Below are 25,274 nucleotides of genomic sequence, written 5' to 3' on the forward strand. Positions count from 1 at the left end.
CAAGTTGTTAGATTTTAGTACACTTTGACACAGCTAGTGGTGACACCAATAAAAACAATTTACTGCTTAAAGGATCTAAGACTCCAGGTTTGCTTCGACTGCTTAAAGTTTTGCTGGTAAAACTAAAAAGTTTGACTGCAAGACACAAACACCTGCTAAAGCACAGGAATAAAAATTAAGGACCACACTGAAATAGGAGACAAAAAGCAACAGTGAGGGAATAAAAACTGATTGCATAAGTTGATCCAGTAAGTTTCTACCCTGAAAAACGAGCAGAAGTGACCCTTTCCACTCCATGAGGTGATAGGGCCAGGTTAACAATACTCCTCTCCCCATTACTAAATATCTTCAGGGAGAAAGGAAAAGTGGGTTTGTTAGGAAATCACCCTTTCCAAACTCAGTATACTCACAGTAAGTGAGCAGTCTTGTGGGCAGAAAAGCCTTCCACCATTCCAGGATGGGAACAGTTTCACAATTAATAATTTTACACCTGATGCAAGTGCCTATGTTGCTCTGGAGAGACATTACCATGAGTTGCCCCATTCCCTTGCTACAGTCACCATTTCCAGTGGTATAGCAAGATAATATAGTGAGCCCAAAGTCCCACATCAGCACTGGCACTGCACTAAGGTGTTCTTGAAGAGAGTCATCATCTTGAAGAACATGTAATTCAAACAGACCAGACCGATCAAGGCATGAGAAAAATAGGTCAACAGGTCAACATCTAACAACTATCACGATTTTTTCAATTGAATCTGTTTCTGTATACAGTATCCAGCACTGCTGTGTTCTGACTAAAAGGCCACCTTAAGGTGTGCAACTAAATAACACTAACTTTCATGCCTCAAGATGTCACCTTGTTTACTACATTCCCCTTTCCCACAGTGCATTGAAGCAGAAATCCCAGGTCAGCAGCAGATGGGAATATCCAGCAAAAGCAAGGACAGAGTCCAGGCTAGCTAGAATTAAAAAACTTGACACTTGGTCATGATGATCCCCAAAGATGGATAAAAACACTTCACAAGTGTGTGTGTGTATGCTTGCTAAAGGAGTCCAAATCATATAACAGAAGGAAGCCAGTTAAAAGGTACTAAAATACAGAAGATTTCAACTTCAGTGATTAGTGCCAGGTAATTTGCCTTGTGATAAACAACCATTCAAATCAGTAATAGACCTGAGGTTGTTCCACAGCTTGAAAGCATTCCTCTGAACTTTATCTCATATCACAGCAAGTGCCAATATTTATAAGTCAAATTTTGCCACAGAGCTCTACACTTTCAAAGCTAGCAAACCCAGTAAGTGTATGCAAAAGATACCCACCATCCTCAGAGATCATGCTGACCGCTACAATCACTAAATCAGCATAGGTGCAGCTCAGTTGCTATGTGCAATAGCCAGATGTAGCTTGTAACTTCTCCTAAGTACTACAAAATGAAATGAATGAATGAAGAAGAGGCCAGGTTGATTTTTTTTCCCCCCCCTGAATCTGTGGCAAATAAATTACGTTTTTGGGACTATCCCCATCCAAGGAACAAAACCCATCATCCAGCTGTGAAAAATCTCAATTTCATCACTGCAGTACTGAGAAGGAGGGGGGCAGAAGGAAGAGGAAAAGAGAAGGAAAAAAAAAAGATAGCTGAAAAAAAAAACATAAAAGAAAACCATCAGTGAAAATTGCCCCTGAAACTTTGCAGAATTGTAACGGCTTTCTCTTGCTTAAATTGATTGGTGTAGCAATGTTATAAAATGACTATTAGGATTCATTGTGCACAACAGAAAGTGTGAAATGTCAGCAGACTATACAGCAAAAGTAATGGGTCCTGAACCCCTGTTAGTCAAAAATGATTTTGTTTCAAATTAGAAATTGATTTTTTTGGACACAAGCCCTTTACAGGCTTCCAACTTTTGTAGCTGTGTCTTGGAAGAGATTAACCTCAGCCACTGTTTGGGTCCTGGTTGATGATACCCTTTTGAAAGTTTCTTCACAGGGACTGCTTTCTAATGTTGGTATGGTCTTAACCAATAACATAAGTTATTTGTTCCTTTGAGAACTGCACCACATTTCTTCTCATTTTGCCATTTTCTTTATTTTTATGCTGACATATACAGCAAACTGGCTGACAAGTTAAAATAAAAAAAAAAAGCTGGTTCATAAGTGAACCAAGGATTATGTTCAAGGCTCAGCAGTGAAACATCCAAGCAGCTTTTGTTCCCAACCTTTTCCCTTCCTAAGAAAGACTTTGCTCCTCTGCTCCTTAAGTGGAGGTACTAAGCTAAGGGCAGGATAGGTTCCAGCAATACAGATATCCCTTGTGTGGCAAAATAGCAGGTTGTGATGGAGAAGTCATCACTTGAGCAGGAAAAGAACGCAAAGAGGATTACATTTAAAGAGCAAACCCCACTGCACTTTTGGGAAATAAAATAATAAATCATTGAAGCAGCTTTTTGAGACTAAAGGGTTATTTTTATCTTTTCACCAGGAACAGCAGCCAAGACCACCACTTGTTATTGAAAATGGTTTTTATTGCTTTAAATGTAGTTACCTTTTCTTAGGTTGTTTTAAACAACCTGCAATCCCCTCCCTTTTATTGTGCGTTTTACTGATAATACTCTTGAACACACATATGCATAACTTCTAAATGCCACCAGCACACTCATGGTCCTGCAATGCAGTATTGCTTCTCCTTACCTTTCCTGGACTTGGTGCCTTCCCTCTTGGTCTGCATCAGAAGGGTTTTTCCATCTTCCACGTTTGCACCAAGACCAACTATTTTCTTTCCCAAACTGCTCCCACGACTGCTCCCTCGTGTTCTGGAGTTCTTGCTCACTGGAGGTGTCCTCAGTAAATAATCTTCATGTTTCAACATCGGGACACTGGGAGGAAAGAAATATCAAGCTATTGCATGATGCATTCAGCCCACTAATGGTGCACCCAGCCCTCTACCTTACTTTCTCTCTCCAGAAGCATGAACACCATGCTGCTGGTTGAGCTCTTGCTGAATCCATTTATCATTTCTGAAAGCAAGATGCCTAAGGCTTTAAGAGTAACCAATCCACTTTATCAGAAGTTTTTGGTTAGCAGCAGCCAGCAGCACTCTGACAATTGTATTTGGAGTTTTGTAGCATTGGGCACATTCCCTAAAACGTTAGATCCCAGATTTCTCAAGTGGTTAGGACAGAACAAGTGGGATGAAGACATGCAAAGTACTTTCTCCAGCACAATGGACCTCAAATGTAAGAAAGAGTAGTTTAAAAAACGCTCACTCTGCTAGAATCAAGGGGAAACAAAGACTATGTGAAGAGAAATCTGAAAGTGTAGTTTGTAAAAGGAAAGAAGATCATAAAATCACAGAATCATTTGTGTTGGAAAAGACCTTTGAGATCATCGAGTTCACTTATAAAGCCGCATTGCCAAGGCCATCACTAAATCATGTCCCGAAATTCCACATCTACATATTTTTTAAAAGCCTTGTCATGGTTTGAGAGTCCCAAAAATCCAATTCCCTAGTCCAAGCCCCCTCCCACATCTCAACCCAGTGTGAGATGGTTTCTCCAGACACTACACAAGACTTAAAATGGGGGAAAGGGAATATATATTATATTAATAATATATATTAATGACTGTACAAAATAAATACTACAATACATTATATACAATCTTCATTATCTCTACCATGACATAAGTATTTACAATGGATCAAATCTCTCCTCCCCTCCAACTAAAAGTCCAGGAGGGAAGAAGGAAAAGATCCCTTTCTACTCTCAGAGCAGCAATGTCTCTAAGGCAGCAGGCATCTATCCTCTTCTCATGCAGCAGTAGCTGGATCTCTGCCAGCACACACAAGGGGTATCCAAGCCCTCTTTGTCACTCCTCTTCAAACGAGGGTCTTCTTTTCCGTGGGCTGTGTTTCCCAGGACAAGGGCGCTATCACCACGTCATATCACAAAGCGCGGGGGTCTTTGTGACGGTCTTTATCTTCAGGGGATTCAAGTTCCCTACAGAGCTCTGTGCTCTGTCTCAAGCAGTGGGGGGGGCCAAGGTCACCCCCTCTGCATTCTTTCTCAGAGCTTTTTAGCTCCTCTCTGCAGTGCTGCTGCAGTTTTAGGACTTCCATTCAGTAGGAGTCCATCCTTTCCACTTAGGAAAGGTCACAGAAGGAGTTTGGGGTTTTTGGTTCAGTTTCTTACCCCAACTCTGTCTCTGTTTGAGCTTAGTTCTCTCTCTCTGCTGCTGGCTCTCTCTCGGCTCTCTCAGACAACTCTGTGTCTTCCTTGGCTGCATGTTTGTTGCTGCTTCTTCAGTTATCTCTTGGCTCTTAGCCACAATCTCTGGACGCTGCTTCTGCTGCTGCTCTGTCTCTGCTCACTCACGATGGAGAAAACTTCTTTAGCTTCTCAGTCACAGACCTCAGTCCAGTTTAACACTGTTTCTGAATTTCTATGACCCCAGTTGGGGGCCTGGGGGGCCGTGGCCCCCCAGAGGGGCTCTTGCCCCTTCAGCTCGTGGCTTTAGAACATGGCTACTTCTTCCACAACAACTACAACTACCTTCTCTTCTGTTCTGCTTGTGATATGTTTATATTTTGCAGAAGCGCTCATTGGGTAAAACCTCAAAACTTCAAGGGTCACCACCCCCTGGGGTTTTGCCATTTTATAACTTCAGGGGGAAAACTGTTTCCCCCCACCACAGCCTCCAGGGATGGTGACAAGTTGATTCAAGAAGACAATGGATGAGAGGAGGGGAGACAAAGAGGTGAGATGAATGAACAGAGGTACTTTTAAGGAGGATAGAGTATATGCAAGCAAACTGGTGGGAGAGCATCTGGTGCAACAAGTGCAGCACGTTGAGTGAAGTAAGAAAAGAGAAAGTTAACCAGAACCATTATGGTTCTATATGAACTTCAGCACAAGATTGTAAACAATTGCACAGACAGAGCCAGGAGGCAAATCTGGTGACAAGGAGGAAGCATGACTTCAGTCTCTGCAGACACATCAATCTCAAGACATTCTGGCCAGACAAGAGGTTATGGAGACCCATCTTTCTCTCAGTAAAGACAACCTACTGCTTTCAAATTCTGTTCTCTGGTTTAAACTACTGGTTTAAATGAGGATTCCCAACACGTACACATCATCAGTTCCCATCATAAAAAGCCCCGTTACAAAAAGAAATTAAAACCATAAAAAAGTGTCTTTTGCATTGGCAACCCAAAGACTGTCACTGAGTTTGGGATACAGCTTTGTGGAGTTGAATCACATGAATCTTTTACCTAAAAGCTTACAGGACTGAAGTTATTGTAGATCTGAGGGAAAGTCAGAAAATGATAGCTAAATTAAAAGTTTCAAATCAATGTGCTGTATAAGACATTGTTTAATAGGGCCCACTGAGCCTGTTGGACAATTAGTATTACTCCTGCATTATTAATGCAGAACAGTATATAATAGCTTATGACCTATAATAACTGGCTGAAGTGTTGGATATAACTTCTCTGAATAACCTCCGTTTACTTTAGGGCTTCAAACCATGTGACTACTAATAATACTGCAAAGTGTTTTTAAAATTTATGGTGAACTAAATTAGTATCTTATTTGAATTATATGAAATTATTAACCTACTAATACCTGCAACCCCAAGTAAAGCAAGAGGTGGTTTTAGATCCTGGTAGTTGCTTAAAGAGGCTTACAGGTCTAATACTTGACCAGATTTCTCTGATAATACAGGACCTGAAATTCCATTTGCCTGGACTTGGATGATTAACAGCACTTAAAAACAGTGAGGTTGTCATTATTTGGATGCTTTCTGGGTTTTTAAAGCACATTTAATTACAACCTACAGTCCTCCTGTGAAGACAGTGACCTTTGGCTTGCAGATAAGGGAGATGATACCACATACACCTTTTACATGGTGCAGTTACCTCTAGAATACTGAGTTCTGCTTTAAATAATGCAATGACAGAGGCAATTCAAGCAGACACCATGAAGAAGTTAGAGAAGCTAATTTATGGTAAATACCATAAACAAATGTATTTGTATTTATAGGCTCAGTAAGCAACTAGTTAGAGCCTCATTGTTTAGTATTTAATACAAGATAGCTCATGCTGAAGTTTTGCTCAAGTAAGGATAGAGTGTCAAATCTTAAAATGACACTTAAACTGAAGGGTATGCAGACCAAGAAGGGAAAGGGATAGTGCAATAATTAACTATGTGCCACAATTAAACAAAGAAAACATAAGGGAAAAAAATCTGTTTCAGAACATATTTACTCATTCACCTGTGGAATAATTAGTAAAATGAATGATGTGACTATTGCAACCTGGAAATTGAAACTTAACATATGGTCCAAAGGAATCAGTTATTTATATCTAGAGAGATTTAGAGACAAAAGAGGTTCTTGTCTATTTTCAAATCCAACGATCCTTTGTATCACACAAAAGCACCATGGTTGGAAGGACTTCCTGCAGGGCACCAGAATACCCAATGAATTTTCATGCCATTCCCTGAAACTACACAACAGAGAAGACCGTCTTAAGTAAAGACTTTATTAACCCACCTAACCTACACACCAAGGCAGGAGTTGTAGTGTGGCCAGAAAAGAAGCAAGTCTCAGCACTGCTGCCTCATTATGAATGTTGAAGTACACCACCAACAAAGGGAAACACACCTTGAACGTTCTTTCCTCTTTGCCTGAACCTCATATCGCGATATCCCTGCTGAGCGTGAATGGCAAATTTTAAATGTCATTCAGGACCCATTGAATACTGCTAGTATTTGCATTCCTTAAAAAGTAGAAAAACATTAACCTTTTGTTTTATTGAATTAAAATGCCATGGAAATGCTGATGTAGTCTTCAGAGACTGAAATACTTTTACAAAGAAGAATAGCTGTCATTTATTAGACACAAAGAACAATTACTTGATAGGATGCTTTCTGACAAAAAGCAGATTGGTATTCTCATCATAGAAAAGGCATTGTAAAAAAACCCAGCACAGACCTCTGAGACTTGAATAATTTAAAGCTGCATTTGGTGCAATTTGAATTTTTCTTTAGGGAGGCAAAGTTAAATACCTTTAATTTGTTCTAATTATTTCAAATTTGCAAGTTAATTATGGCTGATCATTAAATAACAAAAAGGACTATCGTCTCCATAGAGTTTTACCTCCTACCCTCTGCATTACTTAAGCTAGATTTTAGTATGCATGAATTAACTTTCTAAATAATCACACGGTTTGACTAAATGGCTCAGTAAAATGAGCTCTGATCCTCAGAATAAGCATTAATGGACATTAGAAAGGCTATTGGGACCCATGTTACTTACATTATAAGTATTTTTAATGGGGTCTTATTTACTAATCTTTATGTACTGTTCAAGTTAGGGCACCATATAGATACATTATTCTGCTTTAATAGAGGAAAGTCAGTTCTTCAAGATACTAAAATAAATGTCCACTTAGAGCCAACTAAATTCATTTTTAAACTAATGCAAGAAAACTCTGATAGAATATAACTTGTTTTAGCTGCTGATCCTGATGAATCAATCCAACATAATGGCAGCCTTGGTCTGCAAATGGAGTTTTGCAGATCTATTGAATTGCTAAGCAACCCCAGCAGCTCAGGCTCTTGCCAGAGTCCCATTTACTATCAGCATGTGCACGCCCACGAGCTTCCGTCTCTTCCATGCTCCACACCCGGCGCTGCTCTGACGGGTTCCCAGCCTTCGATCCCAGTTTTGGGTGCTCACCTTTCACTGAACTCTCATCTTTCCACGCGTTTTTCAGTGCAGATCAGTGGCATTCAGAGAAACAAGACTACATTACACCTACTCGGAAACCCAGAACGTGAGGCAATTCATGCCTCCAGTACTGTATGTTCAACAGATGGCTGCCTTAATGGTACCCTACTGCACTCTGCTGAGGCAAGGGCTTGCGAGTTTAACCATTATCAAACTAACAGATTGCTGTGGTAGGTTAGCTCCAAAAGCAAACATGTTGGAATGTTATTTTCCTGTTCCGTAATTTCTGTTTTAAAAATAAAATAATTAACAGTTCATGTGTGCAATCTGCTGCAATTATATCGGGCCAAGAATGCATAACACTTAATGATGCAAAACTGGTGATAAGTAGACAACCCAAGCAATACGTTTTTGTAGCTGGAACCTGAATTGCCATTTCAGATGCAGTTTGACAAACAGGCTGAAAATTGCTTCCTCCCCTGCCACTTTGGCTGGGAGTGTTTTGAGCCAGATCAGCTTCCAGAGTCAGCTCAGTACAAAGCAGCAGCATTACAAGCGCTGGGACAAAGGACAAGGTGTCAATGTATCACAAGAGCATCTTTTCTGCAGGGGTCCAAATTTAGATCAGTTTATATCAAGTTATCAAACCACACTTTTGAAAACCACCTGCTCCAAAGTGGGGCTGTTTGGGAAGTCAGCTGTCTGCATGGCAAACAGAAAAACATCTGCAGGGGGAAAAGAAGCACTCTAGCCTTTGGATGAGTGCATCAGAAAACAAATGGTAGTGGTCTACTGAGCAACCACAACTCTTTCAGTCCTCTCAAGTGGAGCTGAGGAGAAACATGTCAGAGTGGCTGAGTCAGCAGAGCAGCACATGGGAACGAGGAGGGAGATTGGTCTACTAGCTACTGCTTCATGTAGGGGGTACAAATCCACAGGATGGCTCAGTAGAGCTGGAAGGGAAGTAAGAGGGATGCAGGTGAGGAGGAGAAGCACAGTGTGACCTTCAGGACAATCTCTCATCTCTGAATGTCATCACCCTTCTGTTCCTCACCACAAAACCAATCTGCTCTCGTCAGATGATCAACCACCTTAAAAACACATTCTTAAAAATCTAAAGCCTATCTAATTGAAACATAGAGCAGTAGGGTAAAAAAAATCTAAGATTAACACTTTCTTCCTCCCTTTAAGAAGCAGGAAAAAATCCTTTTCTAATATGGACCTTGAAGACCATATTCAAGCCTAGAGTGAGATTTCATGGGCCAATTATGAAACCTGGTATTTTGAGGTTTATGTTGGATGCATCAGCATGTTAATGGCACTGCTGGGATCCAGTGCATGTTAATAAGAAACAGCTGCTTTCCTTTCTAGAGAGCATATTCATTTAAAGCTTTGAGATCACAGAATCATAGAACAGTTTTGGTTAGAAGGGACCTTTTAAAAGTCACCTGGTCCAACTCCCCTGCAATGAGCAGGGACATCTTTAACTACAGCAGGTTGCTCAGAGCCCATTCAGAGAGACCTTCAATGTTTCCACGGTTGGGGCATCCACTACCTCTCTGAGCAACCTATCACCACTCTCATGGTGAAAAATTGCTTCATCTTATCTAATTTAAATATGTCCTTTTAGTTGAGAAGCTATAGGCCCTGTTAAAAAGTCTGTCCCCATCTTTCTTAAAAGACCCCTTTAAGCATAAAAAGCCGCAATCAGATCTCCCCAGGGCCTTCTCTCCTCCAGGCTAAAGAACACCAACTGTCTTCAGAGCCACGTCCATCTCCTTTCTCACATATTTTTTAGGCAAGAGGGCAGGGACAGGTAGGGAAACACTACAACAGTGAAAGAGAGTACTGGAACTGAAATATAAATATTACCAAATCTGTTTGTAATAAAAGGATTTTTCATCACAGAAAATAGACAGTGATTGCCTACAATCTACATGTTATTATGCAGACAATATATTGCTGGGGAGTGATGCAGATTTCATCTCTTACAGCACCCTTCAGGCTCAATGCCCTCGAATCCAGTAATGCCCACGGCTGTGTCGGGTTTCTCTGTTGTTTTGGGGTTTTTTTCCCTGTTGAACAGTCTCTCTTGGACTTACTGCATTTGGTTTATTTTTCTCTCATCTTGGAGGAGTTATAGTGCTAACTGTGATAAAAACTCTTCCATATTTCACTCAAGCTGTACCAGGGTACAGCAATCCATAGCATGGCTTCTCCAGACCACTCTTTCAGAGAACAGTTCCTTTCCCATTCCCTCAGTGACTAGTGCTCAGATATTTAATTCTGCCAGAAAGAACTGAGGCCACATATGCTCTTAATTAGCAATGACCTATTAGATCATACCAGCCATAGGTGAAACCCTGGCCCCATTGAATCAATCAGAATACTGTCTTTATCTTCAATGAAGTCAAGGCTTCACTTAATATACACAGTTAGAGGTCCATTTGCAGCAAGTACTGAGCTAAATTTAACCTAGAATTATATTCATGCCTTCCCTTTGAAGTCCTGTCCTTCCTCTGTTCACTACATTTCAACTCCCTACCAGCACGTTTCCCACATGTATGAGTTGTCCTAATAAACAGTGAAATGAGCTGTGATTGCTTTTCTCTCTTCTGAATTCAAAGAAAATTCCAGCAGAAAGGTTTTCAGACAGTCACAGAGAAATGGCCACAGGAAACAGACTGGCCAAGCTTTAGCAGGGCAAAATGCTGTGATTGTGTGTTTGGCCTTTCTTATAGAGCAGAGCAGAGCAGCTGTCGTTCCAGCAAGCACTGCTGTCAGCCTTCACAAAAGGAAGTCATGTAAATGTCAAGTCATAGGTATAAAAACAATCCTTCCAAACAGTGTCCGTATATCTGAAAAGCCTTCCTGGCTGTCACCAGTGAAAGGACCACAAGGAATGATGCAAAAGCCTGTTTAGGACAAAGTTTTTGAACTAAATCCAAACTTCTTCAGTACATCAAGCCGCATCACTCTCTCCTTCAGAAGGAGAATCACATGCTCTTCAGCAAAGTGAATGCCTTAGTGCCTTATCCAGCCTCACTAGTGTTTGGCTGAGAGCCAGCCCCATTCACAAGATACCCATCATGCACCAGATTGGATTGCAATTTGGTTGTGATAAAAGCACAGAAGAAGAAGAACAATCTCTTCTCCACTTGACTCATCCAGAACAAAAGGCTTCACAGGAGATGGGCTGCACTGCAAAACAGGTTGTGGCCAAGATTGGTCTGATGTGCAGGTGTTAACCACCCCATGTTTTCCTTTGCTCACACTATCAGTACAGAAGCATTCTCTCCTCTGCAGAAGTTTCCAGACAGGCTGATAGGTGTTGATAACAGGAGCTTTCAGTAAATGAGAAGCAATTGCAAAAGCCCTTTTTCTGATCATGGACACATCATGGAGCAATCATTTGCTAAGGATAAGTGACAATACAGCACAGGAGGGACACAATAAGAATTGAAAAGTAGATACTCACAAGGTTTCCAGTATGCCCGACTAATAAGATACTTTGAAGAAATTCCTAATTAGAGCAACAGATACTTAAGATTACACTCTTGTGAGCAGGTATTATTAAGAGAATGTATATGCACAGAAAATTTGCAGTTTTGGAGGATCAGAACAGTTAAAGACAGTTGCTTCTGTTCATGGACAGAGTTACACTTGATAGATGCTAACTTCCAATACTCAGGATACCAGCAAGGATAAATTATCACTCCTGGCTTCTAAGTGAGCAAATGAAGAAATTTAAAGTTTCAAACTTTTTTCACTAATAGCAGTGAAAATTAATAACCACTAACGTTGGCAAACACACATACCCCTAAGGATCCTGAGGTGACCTTCTGGGCCCTGAATGTTGCAGGGAAAGTGTTCCATAAATGCATCGAAGTGCATAATACACATAGAGTTTTTGTATTGTCTGTTCTTCTGAGGCTGCTGTCCTTGAATCTGATTTCTCTAAACAGGAACCATTACCACTGAAACCAACGTGGGACCACCCTTACAGGACCCTTCTTCTACTATGAAATTTCTGTCCTCTTATTCTAATCACCTTTATCTGTATCCCATGATGATTGAATCAAGCATGCTAAGCACAGGTTACTACAGGTTTTTAGGTTATAGGGTTATAGATCTGTTAGTGTCAAACTCTTACAAATCTTGGGGCTAGTGAATCTGGAGGATATAATGCTTTTCTTATTCCAAAAAGCCATTAATCACACAGGGGCCTCAGCCAAAGACAAACCTGACATGGGTTTTGATTTTTCTTTTATAGTAATAAAAACAATCACATGTTAGAATTTTGCCAGGTCTGTAACTACAAATGTACATGAGATCCTAAATACTCTCATACTACATAATCTTTTAAAATGGTGTCATACACTATTATAGATCTCTTGGTAACACCCCTCCTGATGCACTTTCACACTTCAGACTTTTCTCCATGATTAAATCACATCTGTGGGACATGGTCACTCTATGATTAAAGAGTATATTAATGATTTACCACTACACTAGTAGTCATCTATATTATATTGCTTAGTAAAATGAAAACACTGAGATTGTTTATTGATCTGCTTAAAAAAAAAAAAATCCTATAGCCTGAAGAGAAATAAATAGAGAAGTTAGACTTTGGACTTTACTCAGATTAGTGGATTACCATGCCCAACAGATGCAGATTTGACAGGGTAGCTCTTGGTAAAGATTTAAGATTTCAATTCTGGCCAGTTCAGTTGCCTTAAATCCACTGAAGGTACGTATTTCACAGAGCATGTTTGATGGCTAGTGATTGAAAAATCAGGTATTTATTGCAAGTCCAATACAGACTTGGATGCCTAAATGGTGGCATACAACTATAAAAGCCATGGCCTGGGCCCCACAAAAAAAGCTCAACACACTAAAGATTTCCTTTCAATGCATGTATTTTATGTGAATTTGACAGCACCACCAAATATTGACTCAACCAGGATGTTTACAGAGCAGATGGAACATGTTTTTGCACTCAAATTCAGAATATATTCAGATATAATAGAATTGAAACTAGACAGAAAGTATTGCCTCACTAAGAGGCACATATCACTGAAATATGTATTGGCATGCTCTGATGTCCAGTACCAAGAGAAAGAACAAAGGGAAGACATCCCGGCACGAGGCTGTGTGCAGTGAAAACTGTGGGCTCTGGGCTGCCAGTTCCCAGCCTCTGGAAACCCTTTTGGTCCAGATATAAGTGATTCTTAGAGCTACCATTACTGATTTTTGGACTTGGAAGTCTACCTTTGCATAAGTTTGTTATAAGTTTGTCCAAAGCAGATGCCACCAAGTGCCACTGTGACACTGACGTGGGTCCAGAGGTTTGCATTATTTATGTTGTCAAACCATCTCGGCACTGCTGAGTCCACAGCTGATATATAAATTTAGCCCATTTCTCAGAGACATGATTTACTCAAAAAGGATGCAAGAGGTAAACAGAGATTAAGGGAATACAGAGTTAAAAGGAAAAAAAGGATTGACTACGCATTGATCAAACTGAAGGGCATGTAGTTACACTGAGAGGTGAAGTCTGGCACTATTGACAGAAGACTGAGGACATTTGGACATTGTTTTATTCCAAACTCTTGTGTGTGCTAGAAGCCATATGAAAACTCTTCTACAAAGAAGACCTGATGATTTGTCACTGCAGTTGAATTGTAATACTTTTATCTCTAGGTCACCAGTGATATGTTTTCAATATGATTTAGTTTTTGTGTGGATTTACCAGGCAAAGACCATCCTTGTGGTCAGTGCAAAGAGATATATTAGTCTGAAACTCACCAAATTAGGACTGAGGGAAGGGAGGGGAAAAAAGCACTCAAACTTTTTCAGAGTTTAGAGGGGAAGAAAAAGGCTCAAAGAGTTAAAATGTAAAACACAAAAGACATTGTCAGAACAGACAGATGGAGGCAGAAGTAGCCATGACATGACTCAGTGGTTCCAAAAGATAGAATTAGGGAATGTGGTAAGAGTGCCTGGCTGAAAGTTCATCCAACATCCAACAACACTTTGACACATGACTGAAGAACTAAAGAAGAGATGGTGGCAGAGAAAATAAAATAAGAAACACCTTTATGACTTTTAACAGACTGATACTGTGGACAACTGGTCAGAGAGGTTTCAGAGAAGTAAGGGTGACAAGATCTGAATAAACAGCCAAGATACCCACTTGGAAAACTTATTTTGAAGGAAGTGAATGACTATTGAGCAGTGAAAGACAACTTTAGAGAAGTCAAGGTGCAAGATGAAGGAAGGACTAGAGCAAGGGGTTAAGTGTTGACACACTGAAAGGATGTTTTAGCTGCAAAGAAGAAGGAAGCTGCAATAGCTGTCAGCAGCCCAGATGCATACAGAGAAGAGGAGTGACTCCGAGGTTAGGAGTCTGATTGGCAGGGAGGATGTGGCATTATCAAAATCAGAAGTGAAGAGAGATTCGGAAGAAAAAGTAAGGAGTTCTGTTTTGGCCAGATTAGGAATGATCTGAAGGCAAAACAACTGGGATTATATGTCAGGGAGGCAGTCAGATATGCACGACTAGACGGAACAGAGCAGAGGGTTTAAGAGTTATTGGCAGAGAGATGATAGCCAAATCCGTGTAACAGGATGTTGTCATCCAGTGGGTACAGAAATCTCCAGGCAAATCAAGGAGTAACTAAATCCCTTCCCTGACACCTCACAGAGTTTCCTACCTAGTTTCAAATGAAATTATCTAAAATAGTGCTGCAAAAACATGCATAAAAAAACCTGTCTCTCCATAAAATCTAAAGATCATACTGTTTCTAAAACTAGGGCAACCACTAAACGAAAGTTAACCCGAACAATAACTTTAGCTAAACTTCAGGTCACATGCATTTAATATAATGAGATGAGGAATATGAAAAGGCCATTCATAATGGAATTCATCGAGTTAGGAATGCCATGCTTAGCTGCCTTATAACATATAATTAATGATCCTATAAAAATCCAGCAGTACGAACTCTCCCGGCTGCCCACAGAACTGTTCTTTATGCTGGGTAGGGCAAGCAAGCATCTGCTTCCACAAATACTGCCCTTTGAGAAGCTGAAAAGGTTTTTTTCCCCTGCTCCATCAGGGACCACACTGCCATTTCCATGACAGGCTGAGCTTTGAACCATTACCCAAATCAGACTATAGCATTTGGCAACCCAGTACACATCTGTCATGATAGACTGGTTATTGGTCAAATGTTAAAGAAAAAGTCATTAACTCTTTTCCACTGCTTCTAATACCCCACCTTCCTCCAGATTATTTATAATCCCCACTAAACCCACCCTCTGTTTATAGTCTTCTAACACCATAGAGAAATATATACTGTCTGGAGATCTGTCTCACCTTATACCACTCCCAACCATTTGGTACAACAAAAGACGTTCTCTCTCCATCAAAAGGCCTGATCCCTCCTGAAGCCTTGACGCTCGCATTCAAGGTTAAAGGATTAAGGCCTGAAGCACTGAGTACCAGAGGAAATGAAGCCAAATATCAAAAGAAACACAAAAATCAATCCTCTTCACCGCAGGAGCAGTGTGAAGAACAAATCAGCTGGGCTGAATCTAAAATTTTCTCTGTGTGGCTCTCAGAAATTAGCACTGTTATAAATATAATGGGTAGTTCTGCAAAGCCTCAGCACCCATGCCAAGGCACAGAGTTCAACTCAATACACAGTACGGTCGGGGAAGTTTTATGTCAGAATAATTCAGTGGCAAATACACCAAGTCCACATCACAGACAGCGAGAGCTGGAGCGCAAGCGAGAGCACGTGTGCCGTTATCTTTACATGTAGTCTGCACATCTGCAAGTGGCAGAACCTAACATTTACTGAAGTTCGCCTTTTGCTTCAATTCTCTGTGTGCTGAAGTGCAGCCAAGGTCACAAGAGGGGCGGGGGAGTGGGTTTTAGCTTAGTGCAGCTGTGATCATGGCCAGAACAGCAGGGTACAGAGGATTTCTCGCTTAACTTTGCAATACCAATAGCTTTTGTTCTTAGTCCTGCCCCATCAGTTCTGATATAAGCTTTTAAATGGCATGAAAGTTGTGCGGGTGGGTTTAGAATTTCCTGATCTAAAACTATCTTCCAGAACATTTTGTTTTATAAGATTTTTCCTAACTTTTCCAAGTCATAAATTTCTGGGACATATGAATATCTAAATCGAACATAATTTTCTCTTCACCCAAGATTACATATAAAAATAAAAAGTAACAAAATTATATGTCTGAAAAGGTAATCCACTCCAATTTATAAAAATAGAATTCAGGTTTTCAAAATTCAATTCAGGCAGTAAACTAACAGTGTCTACATTTTCCTGTAAAGGAGGCATCTGCAAATGACTTGCAAAAATGTCTCTCACTGTCTGCAAGCGTTGGCAAGGAACAAACTCCTTCAGGAGATGCATGCATTTTAAATATTTCAACCCAAAGGACAAAAAAAAAATCTCTGAGCATTTCCAGTTTTGATGTGTGCTATTGCAGAACTATACCCATGCAGAAGCCTGGCAAGAAATGCAAGTTTTGTGAAAACACCAAAGTGCTTGAGTGTTAACAAGCCTGTTTTCACTGACTGCCCTCCTATGATAAGCAGTGTTTCTAACACCTGAGCTTCTGTGCTTTTGGAAGATCTCACCTACAGGTTGAGAGGCTGTAGGCTGCATCTGCCTACAGAAACTACCTATGGTGTCTCCCGCTTAGATCTTATACCTCTGGTCTGTCAGTAGGCTTCCTGCTCAAGGTTACTCTGGACTGCAATGGAAATGATGTAATACTGCTGTGTGCAGCAGACGTGATCATGAGAACAGAATCAGCATAATTCAGGTAAATGTTAGACAGGCAGCTTGAAATCACTGTCGCAGTTGAAAGTTAACCTGAAAATTAGATTAGTGAAGGAACCAGGTCAGCAGAAATGAGCTCCCTTCTCCCTGGTCTGATAAGGATCACTGCCTACCCTAACAAAAAAACAATTAAATGCATGCATAGATATAAGTAAAAAATTGCCACACACACCCCCCCATTCAGCAGTAAGCTTTCAGTAACCACATCAGAACAAAAGCCTTCGCCCTGAGCAAGAAAAGGTACTACCTTCGGAGTCTGCACGTGGCACTAACGAAGCAAAAATGTGTGTCTGACTCTGACTGTACTCTCCCATACGTCACAGCAGACTCCAGCAGCCATCTGTTGGAAGGATGCTGTGCCTATATATAGCCAGACAACACCACGAGAGAAAGAAAAACTCATATCTGCACCTAATTCAGCATGCACACTATTGGCAGATCTGCAAGCATTTTTTTTTACCGGCCAAACAAGCGTTCGCTCCACAAATACCCAATCTAAAAATGATGCAAACTTCAATGTAAAATTATCTGGAACAAGAAAGTAACTTGGGTGTTAAAAGGAGCACTAACAAGTGGGTAAGCAGCTTCCAGATACACAGATTTTATGGGCCATTTGCAAGCACGGTTGATTTCATCCCAATTTAATGTGCCAGTCTGCCAAAACAGCAAATAGATGAAAAAAAATTCCAACAGACTGCATACAGTACATTCCTAAAAGTTGACCGAGTCCTATATAGACACACCTCAAGAGACCAAGGACAACTCATAGAGGACCTGGAGCCTGGAAGGTCTTGGCCAACAAGCCAGATGCAGCTCTGATGATGGTTCCTCCTCCAGAGGTTCAGGACAAGAGTAACAGGAGGTGACACCCACCAGAATGAGGAACTGACAAGAAAGCTGCAAACAGGAAACAAAATGGGTGCTACTATTTCTAAAAATCTGTTCTCAAAAACAGGAGTAATGGGGCCAGCACAAGACAGGTCAGAGGCAGCAGTGCCATGAGATTTCATGTGATTTTCATTTTATTTTTAAATTAATTAGAAGGAAGGATTGTGTGAACAAACCTGGATATGCCTGGGACAGTAGGGGGAGCTGCAAGTCTGTGTTCCTCTGCAGGTCTGTTTAATTGCATTGAATATTTGAACAAAAGCATGTAAGTGTGTTTGCACATCACCACAGAAAGATTTCTGCACGTCTAACAACCCTCAGAAAAAAGAGAGTTCGTAACAAAGCATTAAACAAGGAGCAACAGATAATTGTCACCTTCTCTTACTAGATAATAAAAATAGTTACACCATAAACATAAAAATCTTTTGAAAGACCCCTGACAGCATTCCCTCCTGGAACTATCACCATAGCAATGAGCATCCAAGTAGAGGGGAAGTACTGCTGAATTCTGTCTTTGATATTTTCAACTAACTAAAAATACAAACTGGAAAAAAACACACACAGGTGATATAGAATGAAGCACTTAAACATAAAGAGCCTTCAATGAAATTAAAGGTGGCAAATTCCACCTGCAAATCTTTAATGCACCGGGAAAGAAATCCTTTCACCAGGTAGCACACATTGAAAGAATGCCTGCAGATAGCTGTAAACACATTCAGTAGCTGCTGTATCCAACAATTCCTATTTATAACACTTTGCACAGGTCTGCGTAGAGGCTCAGTGGCAGAATTGTGTGAAATCTGAGGCAGAGATGTGCGTTAGAGAGAAGGCAGTAAAAAGCCATACTGGCAGAGCTGTATAGGGAACCCAAGAGTCAGAAAACCAGGGTATCTTGTATGCTAAGATTTAGGCACACAGCAGAGCTGTGGGGAGGAGTGCTTGCAAAGTAGAAAAACGTGTCTTCTTTAGTTGGTGCCATTAAACAGGTCTTATTTCCACGCCATTCAGATCCAAAGTTAAGATTAAATAAAGAGGAGAAGAGTTTTAGAATTCCTTTCCCAGATGCAGATGTCAGGAGCACACACAAAAGCAGGTGCTGGGTGTATTGATACTACTGAATAAGCATGGAGTGGGTACTTGAGCATGTACCAAGCATCTGCATCTGGGAGATGGAAAGCACTTTGTAAAAGGCTGTTTTATGTTGAACAAATGCATCAGGTTATGTTTTTATTTTGAATATTTTAAAGCATCTCACACACTGGGGCAGACTTGAAAAGAAATTATACAGACAACTTGTCATTAATTGCACAAGCTACTATCTCCATAGCTAAAAATTGGATGTGGGCTCACACAGGAGCACTCCGAGCTAGCGAAAACCGTCCTCAATAAAACTTGCTCTGACTGCTGCACCTTAGAGAACTGGAGATCCTACTTCTGAAGACCTTCAGGTCCCACATGCCAGCCCAGTTGCAAGCAGGCAAAGGTACAGTCACATTTCTTCTCAACATACCCATCAGGGAAGTGACAAATTCAACACCGCAAATTCATACCAGAGTAGATGTCCAAATAGGTTGAGATGGACAGTGCCTCCTGACTACGACAACAAAAAGACCTTAGTAGTAGAAGAGAAAAGAAAACAGGCATCCATTTGAAAATTTGTCTGTAGTAGCCCCTGAGACAAAAGTTTTCATTTTCACTGACAGACTATAAGGAAAGCCTGTATCAGAAATCAAACTCTACTGTATTTGCTTGTGAACTCTTTTTTTTCTTTCTTCAATGAGGGAAAAAATTAATCCCTACAGGAGATGACAAGATGCCTTTTAAACTACATACCTCATTTCTGGCTACAATTACCTTTCAATAGCCTGGCACAGCTGCACGCTCCTATTTGCTTTTTCTTTTCATTAAGGGTTCGTCTATTATTTGTACCCATCCTATAGCATTTATGCCTGGCAGTGTGCACATTCCCTTGCCTACAATTCTTCCCACAGACAGTACAGGATAAATTGCAATTAGATTTTTGTAATTGTAGATAATTAACTCAAAATGAGCTGTTAATTATAAAAAAAAAACAGTGTTTTTCAGTTCTTGATTATATTATTTATTTTACTTCTAAACTCCAATATCTCACTTCATCAAGTTTAGTATTTTACAGGAATTTCACAATTTCCTTTAAAATACCAGGATATTTTTAAGCTAAGTTTTTTTGCTTATTTGAAGACTGAAATCAAGTTTCATGCTGTGAGATTTGCTAGAGGAGCTCTCATGTATGAACTGGAAGTCAGAGAGGGCTGATTTTCCATTAGCGTTCTGCTAGCATTTGCCGTAACAAGAACTGTTTGACAGGTCAATTAAAAAACAAATAACAGCACCAAGAAAATGAAAAAAAAAAAAGAAACAGTTAAAAAAAAGATTTATGCCTACCAGCTCTTCCTCCTTTCTAAGCTCTAGCCACACACTTGCAGATTCTATACTGAAGAAAACATCACTTACATATTCAAATGCATAAAAGAGACAAATGGACTTGTCTTCTGCAGCCTCTTTAAGCCTTACATTAGAGTAAATTATTTAGGGACCATTCATCTGGTAACCTTTGCGAAACTGAGGATGGCATATAGGAAGAAAAACTTCCAAGTGTTTTGCTGCCAAACTTTGCAACCAGCTGGCAAGGCAACTTGAGACTGCTCGAACAGACATTAACTTTGAAAAATTACAGTAAATTAAACCAGGGGAATGAAGAGAGGGTAGGGAACCTTTTGAAATCTGGAACTCTCATTTTGTTAACAGCACAAATTTTCCCTGTTAGGCAATGTAGATATTTGCAGATTTTTGGTAAACTGTTGCCAGAAGCCCTACAGATGTTCTAGGTTACATTTTTTCCTCCAAGGAGCTTAATGCTACTGCATCTTAAACATGTTGTGACTCTCCAGATTTTTTGTTACAGTGATAATACTCTAAAAAGTGAAAGAAAAAGCATCAGACTACAAGGAGGATATGACAGTAACTCACAGTAACCAAACACCTGGGTAAGCAGTGAAGTATTCCAAGGAAACTACAAACTCCTGTTGTTCTGGAGAAAAAAGCCTTATCCCTTTTCAGTGAAGAAGATCTCATAAAATAAAATCAGTATAACAAAGTTAAAAAAAAAAAGAAGAAAAAAGAAAGTATTGGACCCTTAGTTCATAAATAAATTATCCGTTCTTCCAGTATTCTCAAAACAGAGAAGAAAGTTTATTATTTTAAGGTATTGTCTCGTCACTTAAAAAAAGGGCTATTCAAACCACAGCTCGTCTTGTCCAAAGAGGTAATTACGAAAGAGGTAATTCTTTGGTCAAAAGGATACCTGTAGTTACAGCATAGAACAAGAAGCTGTTACTTTTTGAGAAAAGGAGAAAAACCCTGCCAAATCCACAGCTTTTATTTGTTGCTTTTCTAATAAGCCTGAATCTTCTTCCAGTGTTAACAGGAAATGTGACAGGGTAGGACAGAAAGAAAGTGCAATACTGTATTGATTGAAGTTTTAAATAGCAAGCAAGATGGAGATTATAAGCTAAATATTGGCTTAACTCTACTTCCAGTTATTTCAGTGGTGGTTTGCTCTGATCTCACCGAAGCAGAGGTGCAACGCAGCAATATTTAAAAAACAAGTATCTGTCACCAACTGTAAAAGATCTGAGAGTTAAGGAATAGTATATTATTTACAGCAGGTCCAAATCCAGGCTAAAGAGATGTTCCGATTTTAATTAAAAAAATTACAAGCAGCACCTAGAACAAAGAAAAAAAGCTAAGATTTTGAGAACATTCCATTTTGCACTGGGGTAAGAGGTGACACACAAAACCTGAGACCTCTTCAGGAAGTCAGACCCTAAACCTTGAGTAATAACTGGTCATCATAACTACTGAGTTGACTCATAAAACACAGCAGTCAATGAATTTTACCTTTCCTGCAGAAAAAAGCTCTTAATCTGAAACAAACACATGAACAAATACACTTGGCAGGCAACAGCACACTGTCAAGAAGATATACCGACCCTGTGAAGCACTTAGAAGTGAAGAGAGAAATTACCTCAGCCCCATGCTGCTGCCGTTCATCATCAGAGCAAGTTCTCCGGGTGCTTCAGCAATGGGCACATACTCTGAGCCAGGGACGTGGCCTCTAATCCTGAAAAAGATGAGTTAGTTGGTTCTGCAGCTGGTCAATTCACCATGCCAGGAATTTGCCACAAAAAAGGTGACCTATGTGTCTATAAACAGGGTGCTTAAACACATTAAATGCAGATGCTTTTGCAATTGTTTTCACACTTTCAGATATACTTTTGTATCGAAAGGCTGACTTAGGTCCACTGCCTTTGCTTCCAAGGGTTACCACTGGGAAACAGACAGAAAAGTTTCATTTACTGATTTCCAAGGACTAGCTCTCTTAAGGAAAGGGTCACAGTATCAAATAAAAAACATCCCTGTTGGGCTCAGATTACAGTTTCAGCATCAGAGCTCAAAGGCATCATGCCTAAGTTGCGTAAAATGTAGAATTTGTTTCAGATGGTTTTGTGTCCTCAAACTATGGGCCCTCAGATGATGCTCCAATTTTAATAGATCACTCCACCTTTTTCTTTCTCTCTAATGAAGACAGAAAAGCCAAGACAGTGGTACTACTTTTTTACTTGAATAAAATTCCTGTTTCCGGGCTTCGCCCTTACTAGTCTACTCCAGTGAGGCTGGCATCAGGAGTCACTGAACTACCCCTTTGCCTGCACACACACCATTTTTGACAGCTGAGCAACTATTTCACAGAGACAGAAACTGCAAACTGAAAGTACTATGTACACTTGAGGTTAAATAGGGAAATGTGGACAATTAGATTGCAGTCATGATGCAGCACGGCAGAAAAAAAAAGGATCAACTCACACTTTAGCTAAAAGATCAGAAAAGTTAATAGCCAATAATTGCAAATGGTCAGACCTTTTATTTGTCATTCAATGACAATACTTTCAGTAGCTTGGAATGGACTTTAACCAGCACTCTGCCCAGGCAGAAGGACAGACAAAAATAAACACTGTCTGGAAAAGGATTTTTGTTGTATTGTTTTTTTTAAACTGTCATGATGTCCTAACTAGGTTAGAACCTCCTGACAATGAAGCAAAGGGTATTTGAGCTTAGCTAAACTCATTTTTATTGTTAGTAGTATAGAAAACCGCCCTGTTACCAAGTGCAAAAGTGAATTATATACCTGGAACTGAAACAGAACTGTGATGTGTAAGAGATTTACCTGTAAATATCAACTATTTAATTCTAAAGATACTGAAACATTTTTAAGAGAAAGTACACTATTTTCTAGTTGCTTTCTTAGAGAGAATATGGCATATCCGCCTTCAAGTGCACCTTTGAAAAGAGATCACAAAAATACTGAGTCCTCAGATTGATCATATATGATTTTAATTCATAGAATTCTTTTTAGGTAACTAGAGCTCTGTAAACCATGAGAGTTGGTTTTTTTTCAGAAAAAAATAGCTAAAATAGATATAACGAGGACATCACTGTAGATATTTAAGGTCTATATTTTTCTGAATCCTGAAAAATTCCCACTGGGAAAAAAAAAACACCAAAAAACTCACAACCAACTCTAAAAGTCTTTGTGTCCTTCATATCTACTTGTTTTTCATTAGAGGGATGCATGCATGGAATTAAGGTATTTGATGATTAAGAATCCATCTGTTCCTACTTAATTCTCACCTGAAGTCGTAATCCTTTGTTAGTGACCTCAGTCATTTTCAACACACACAACTGTGATTGCTTTAAAGACAGGTACTTCTAAAGCCATATAAACACAATATTTTAAATGTAAACAACAATCCAAGAAGGCAAACAAAAGACCATCTAGATTACAGTATTCTCTTCTACAGTTTGAAAAGTAACCAGGGGCTGGAATTAAGAAGAGAAAGTGATATATTCCTCCATGGTGGTTATAATATATGAACGTAGGAAGTGGGTCATGTAATGCAGACTCTCATGGGATGCTATCAGCAGTTGCCATATTAGAACTGTATAGAAATATGCATCCTTGTGAAACACTCCTACTGCCTCTCCTAAAAGACTGCTACATTCTTCCCTATTGTTTTCCCTTCCTAATGCTGAAATGCTAGTACTCAACTCAGTTACAATGGTTAATTTAACTCGCTTTAACCTGTTCCCATTGTCTCCTTTCTCAGAGACTCTATTTACACTGTCAGAAACCTGTTACTTAACCTTCTGCAATAAGCTCAAGGGCCTTTCAAGCCACATCATGTATTTCTATGGTTGCTGCCTTTTTCTTCTTATAGTTTTAAGCATGTACCGTGGCTCAGTCTCAGCATTCTCCTTTTCGCAACCACCACTGGAAAGAAAATGGCCTTGCTACACAGAGCACCCTTCCTTTTCCATAAATACATGGGGAAAAAATATATATTCCATATATATATATATGCACATAATGATCTCTATCTTTTCTGTAAAACACATTCCTTACAGTCCCTACCTAGGAGGGTGCAACACTTCAAAACTCTCCAAGGAAAGAAGAGGGAATGAATCTATGCCATCCACGCTCACGCTGCTCTCTTGGCAAATGTCTGTATTCCTTCAAGTGTCTGCACTAAGATCAAAGTCTCATTTTCTTCTACTGCTTCTCTTTTCTTACCTAGTCTTTTAGCAGTGCTTGTCTTGTGCCTTTCTTTCTACCACCTACTGTTTTCCTCTGCTGCTTTCCACAGCTGTCATGCTGTTTGCCAACAGTATATACCAACACACTAAAAAGTCTTCTCTCCTCTAAATCACTGTTAGAATTTGTGCCACAAGTCTTGCCTGTCTTGTTTTATCAGTTCCATTCTCCCACTTTAATCAACTATCACCCATGTCTTCACTAGAAATTTCAGAATTTTTCTTTAAGTTTAATTATAAGTCTCAAAATCACCTGTTATAATCCATACGGGATTGGTGTAGTTGCTGTTGTTTTAGGAGCAGTTTTGCTTCTTGTTGAGTCAATAAATGTTGGAGTCGTTCCTTTTCGATTTCCAGCTCCATTTTTTGCAGAAGCAGCCTCTGCCTTCTTTCTTCCTGCAAGCTTTTAGCCAGCTCCGTTTCCTTAGGCCCCGAGTCCGCACTGTGATTCTGCCCAAAACCTCGAGAGTGCCTGGAATGATCACAGGTTTTGTGTACTGGCCCAGAGTGTTTTCTAAGTACCTGGCCGACATAGCGGCTCTCTTCCACGATCCCTGAGCTCCCTACATGCCTGAAGGCACAACCATGACTCACTTGCTGAGGGCACGTGCTCTGAAATTCATTTGCTTTCTGGTCCACCTCCTGAGCTTGTTTTACATGGTGAGGGCTCCTCTGCTTGGCTGGGGAAATCGCAGTGTTGTTACACTTTCTGTGCAAGTCATTTTCCATCATATATTCCTTCAGACACTCCTGATGGTTGCAACGGATTTCAGTCCCGTAATGGGGGTTATTCCTGCAAGGCTGAGACAATGCAACACAGGCTGGGCTTCCAGCCTCTGGTGCTCTGCAGTTCTTATGAAGAGTCCAAGGTCCCCCAACACCCAGGTAGGAGCCATCTAGCTCAAGAGATGGCTGCTGGCATGAGATCTTCTTACTGGATAACTGCAATAAGAGAAACAATTTCCTGTAAATTACTCAAATTTATCTTTGCTCAACAATTTCCCTTGATAAATGTGTTCTCTCAGAAACAGACGCCACACTGATGGACATACAGCCAAACCCAACAAAATGTTTACCAGAAGACAGACACGGATCTGCTATCA

General features: G+C 40.1%; 1 protein-coding gene across 4 annotated transcripts in view; it reads right to left on the reverse strand.

The window, feature by feature from the left end:
- Positions 1–25,274, reverse strand: part of KIAA1328 (KIAA1328 ortholog) — a 172,174-nt gene that overhangs the window by 32,146 nt on the left and 114,754 nt on the right. For all 4 annotated transcript variants that reach the window (XM_029962160.1, XM_029962159.1, XM_018078819.1 and 1 more), the window contains 3 exons: positions 24,425–25,113; positions 21,548–21,643; positions 2,690–2,874 (listed from right to left, as the gene is read on the reverse strand). In XM_029962160.1, coding sequence (XP_029818020.1) covers positions 2,690–2,874; positions 21,548–21,643; positions 24,425–25,113 — 970 coding nt within the window. The remainder of the gene's footprint in view (positions 1–2,689; positions 2,875–21,547; positions 21,644–24,424; positions 25,114–25,274) is intronic.

Source organism: Manacus vitellinus, unplaced genomic scaffold (assembly GCF_001715985.3).
Source record: "Manacus vitellinus isolate BGI_N305 unplaced genomic scaffold, ASM171598v3 scaffold_42_pilon, whole genome shotgun sequence".
NCBI lineage: Eukaryota > Metazoa > Chordata > Aves > Passeriformes > Pipridae > Manacus > Manacus vitellinus.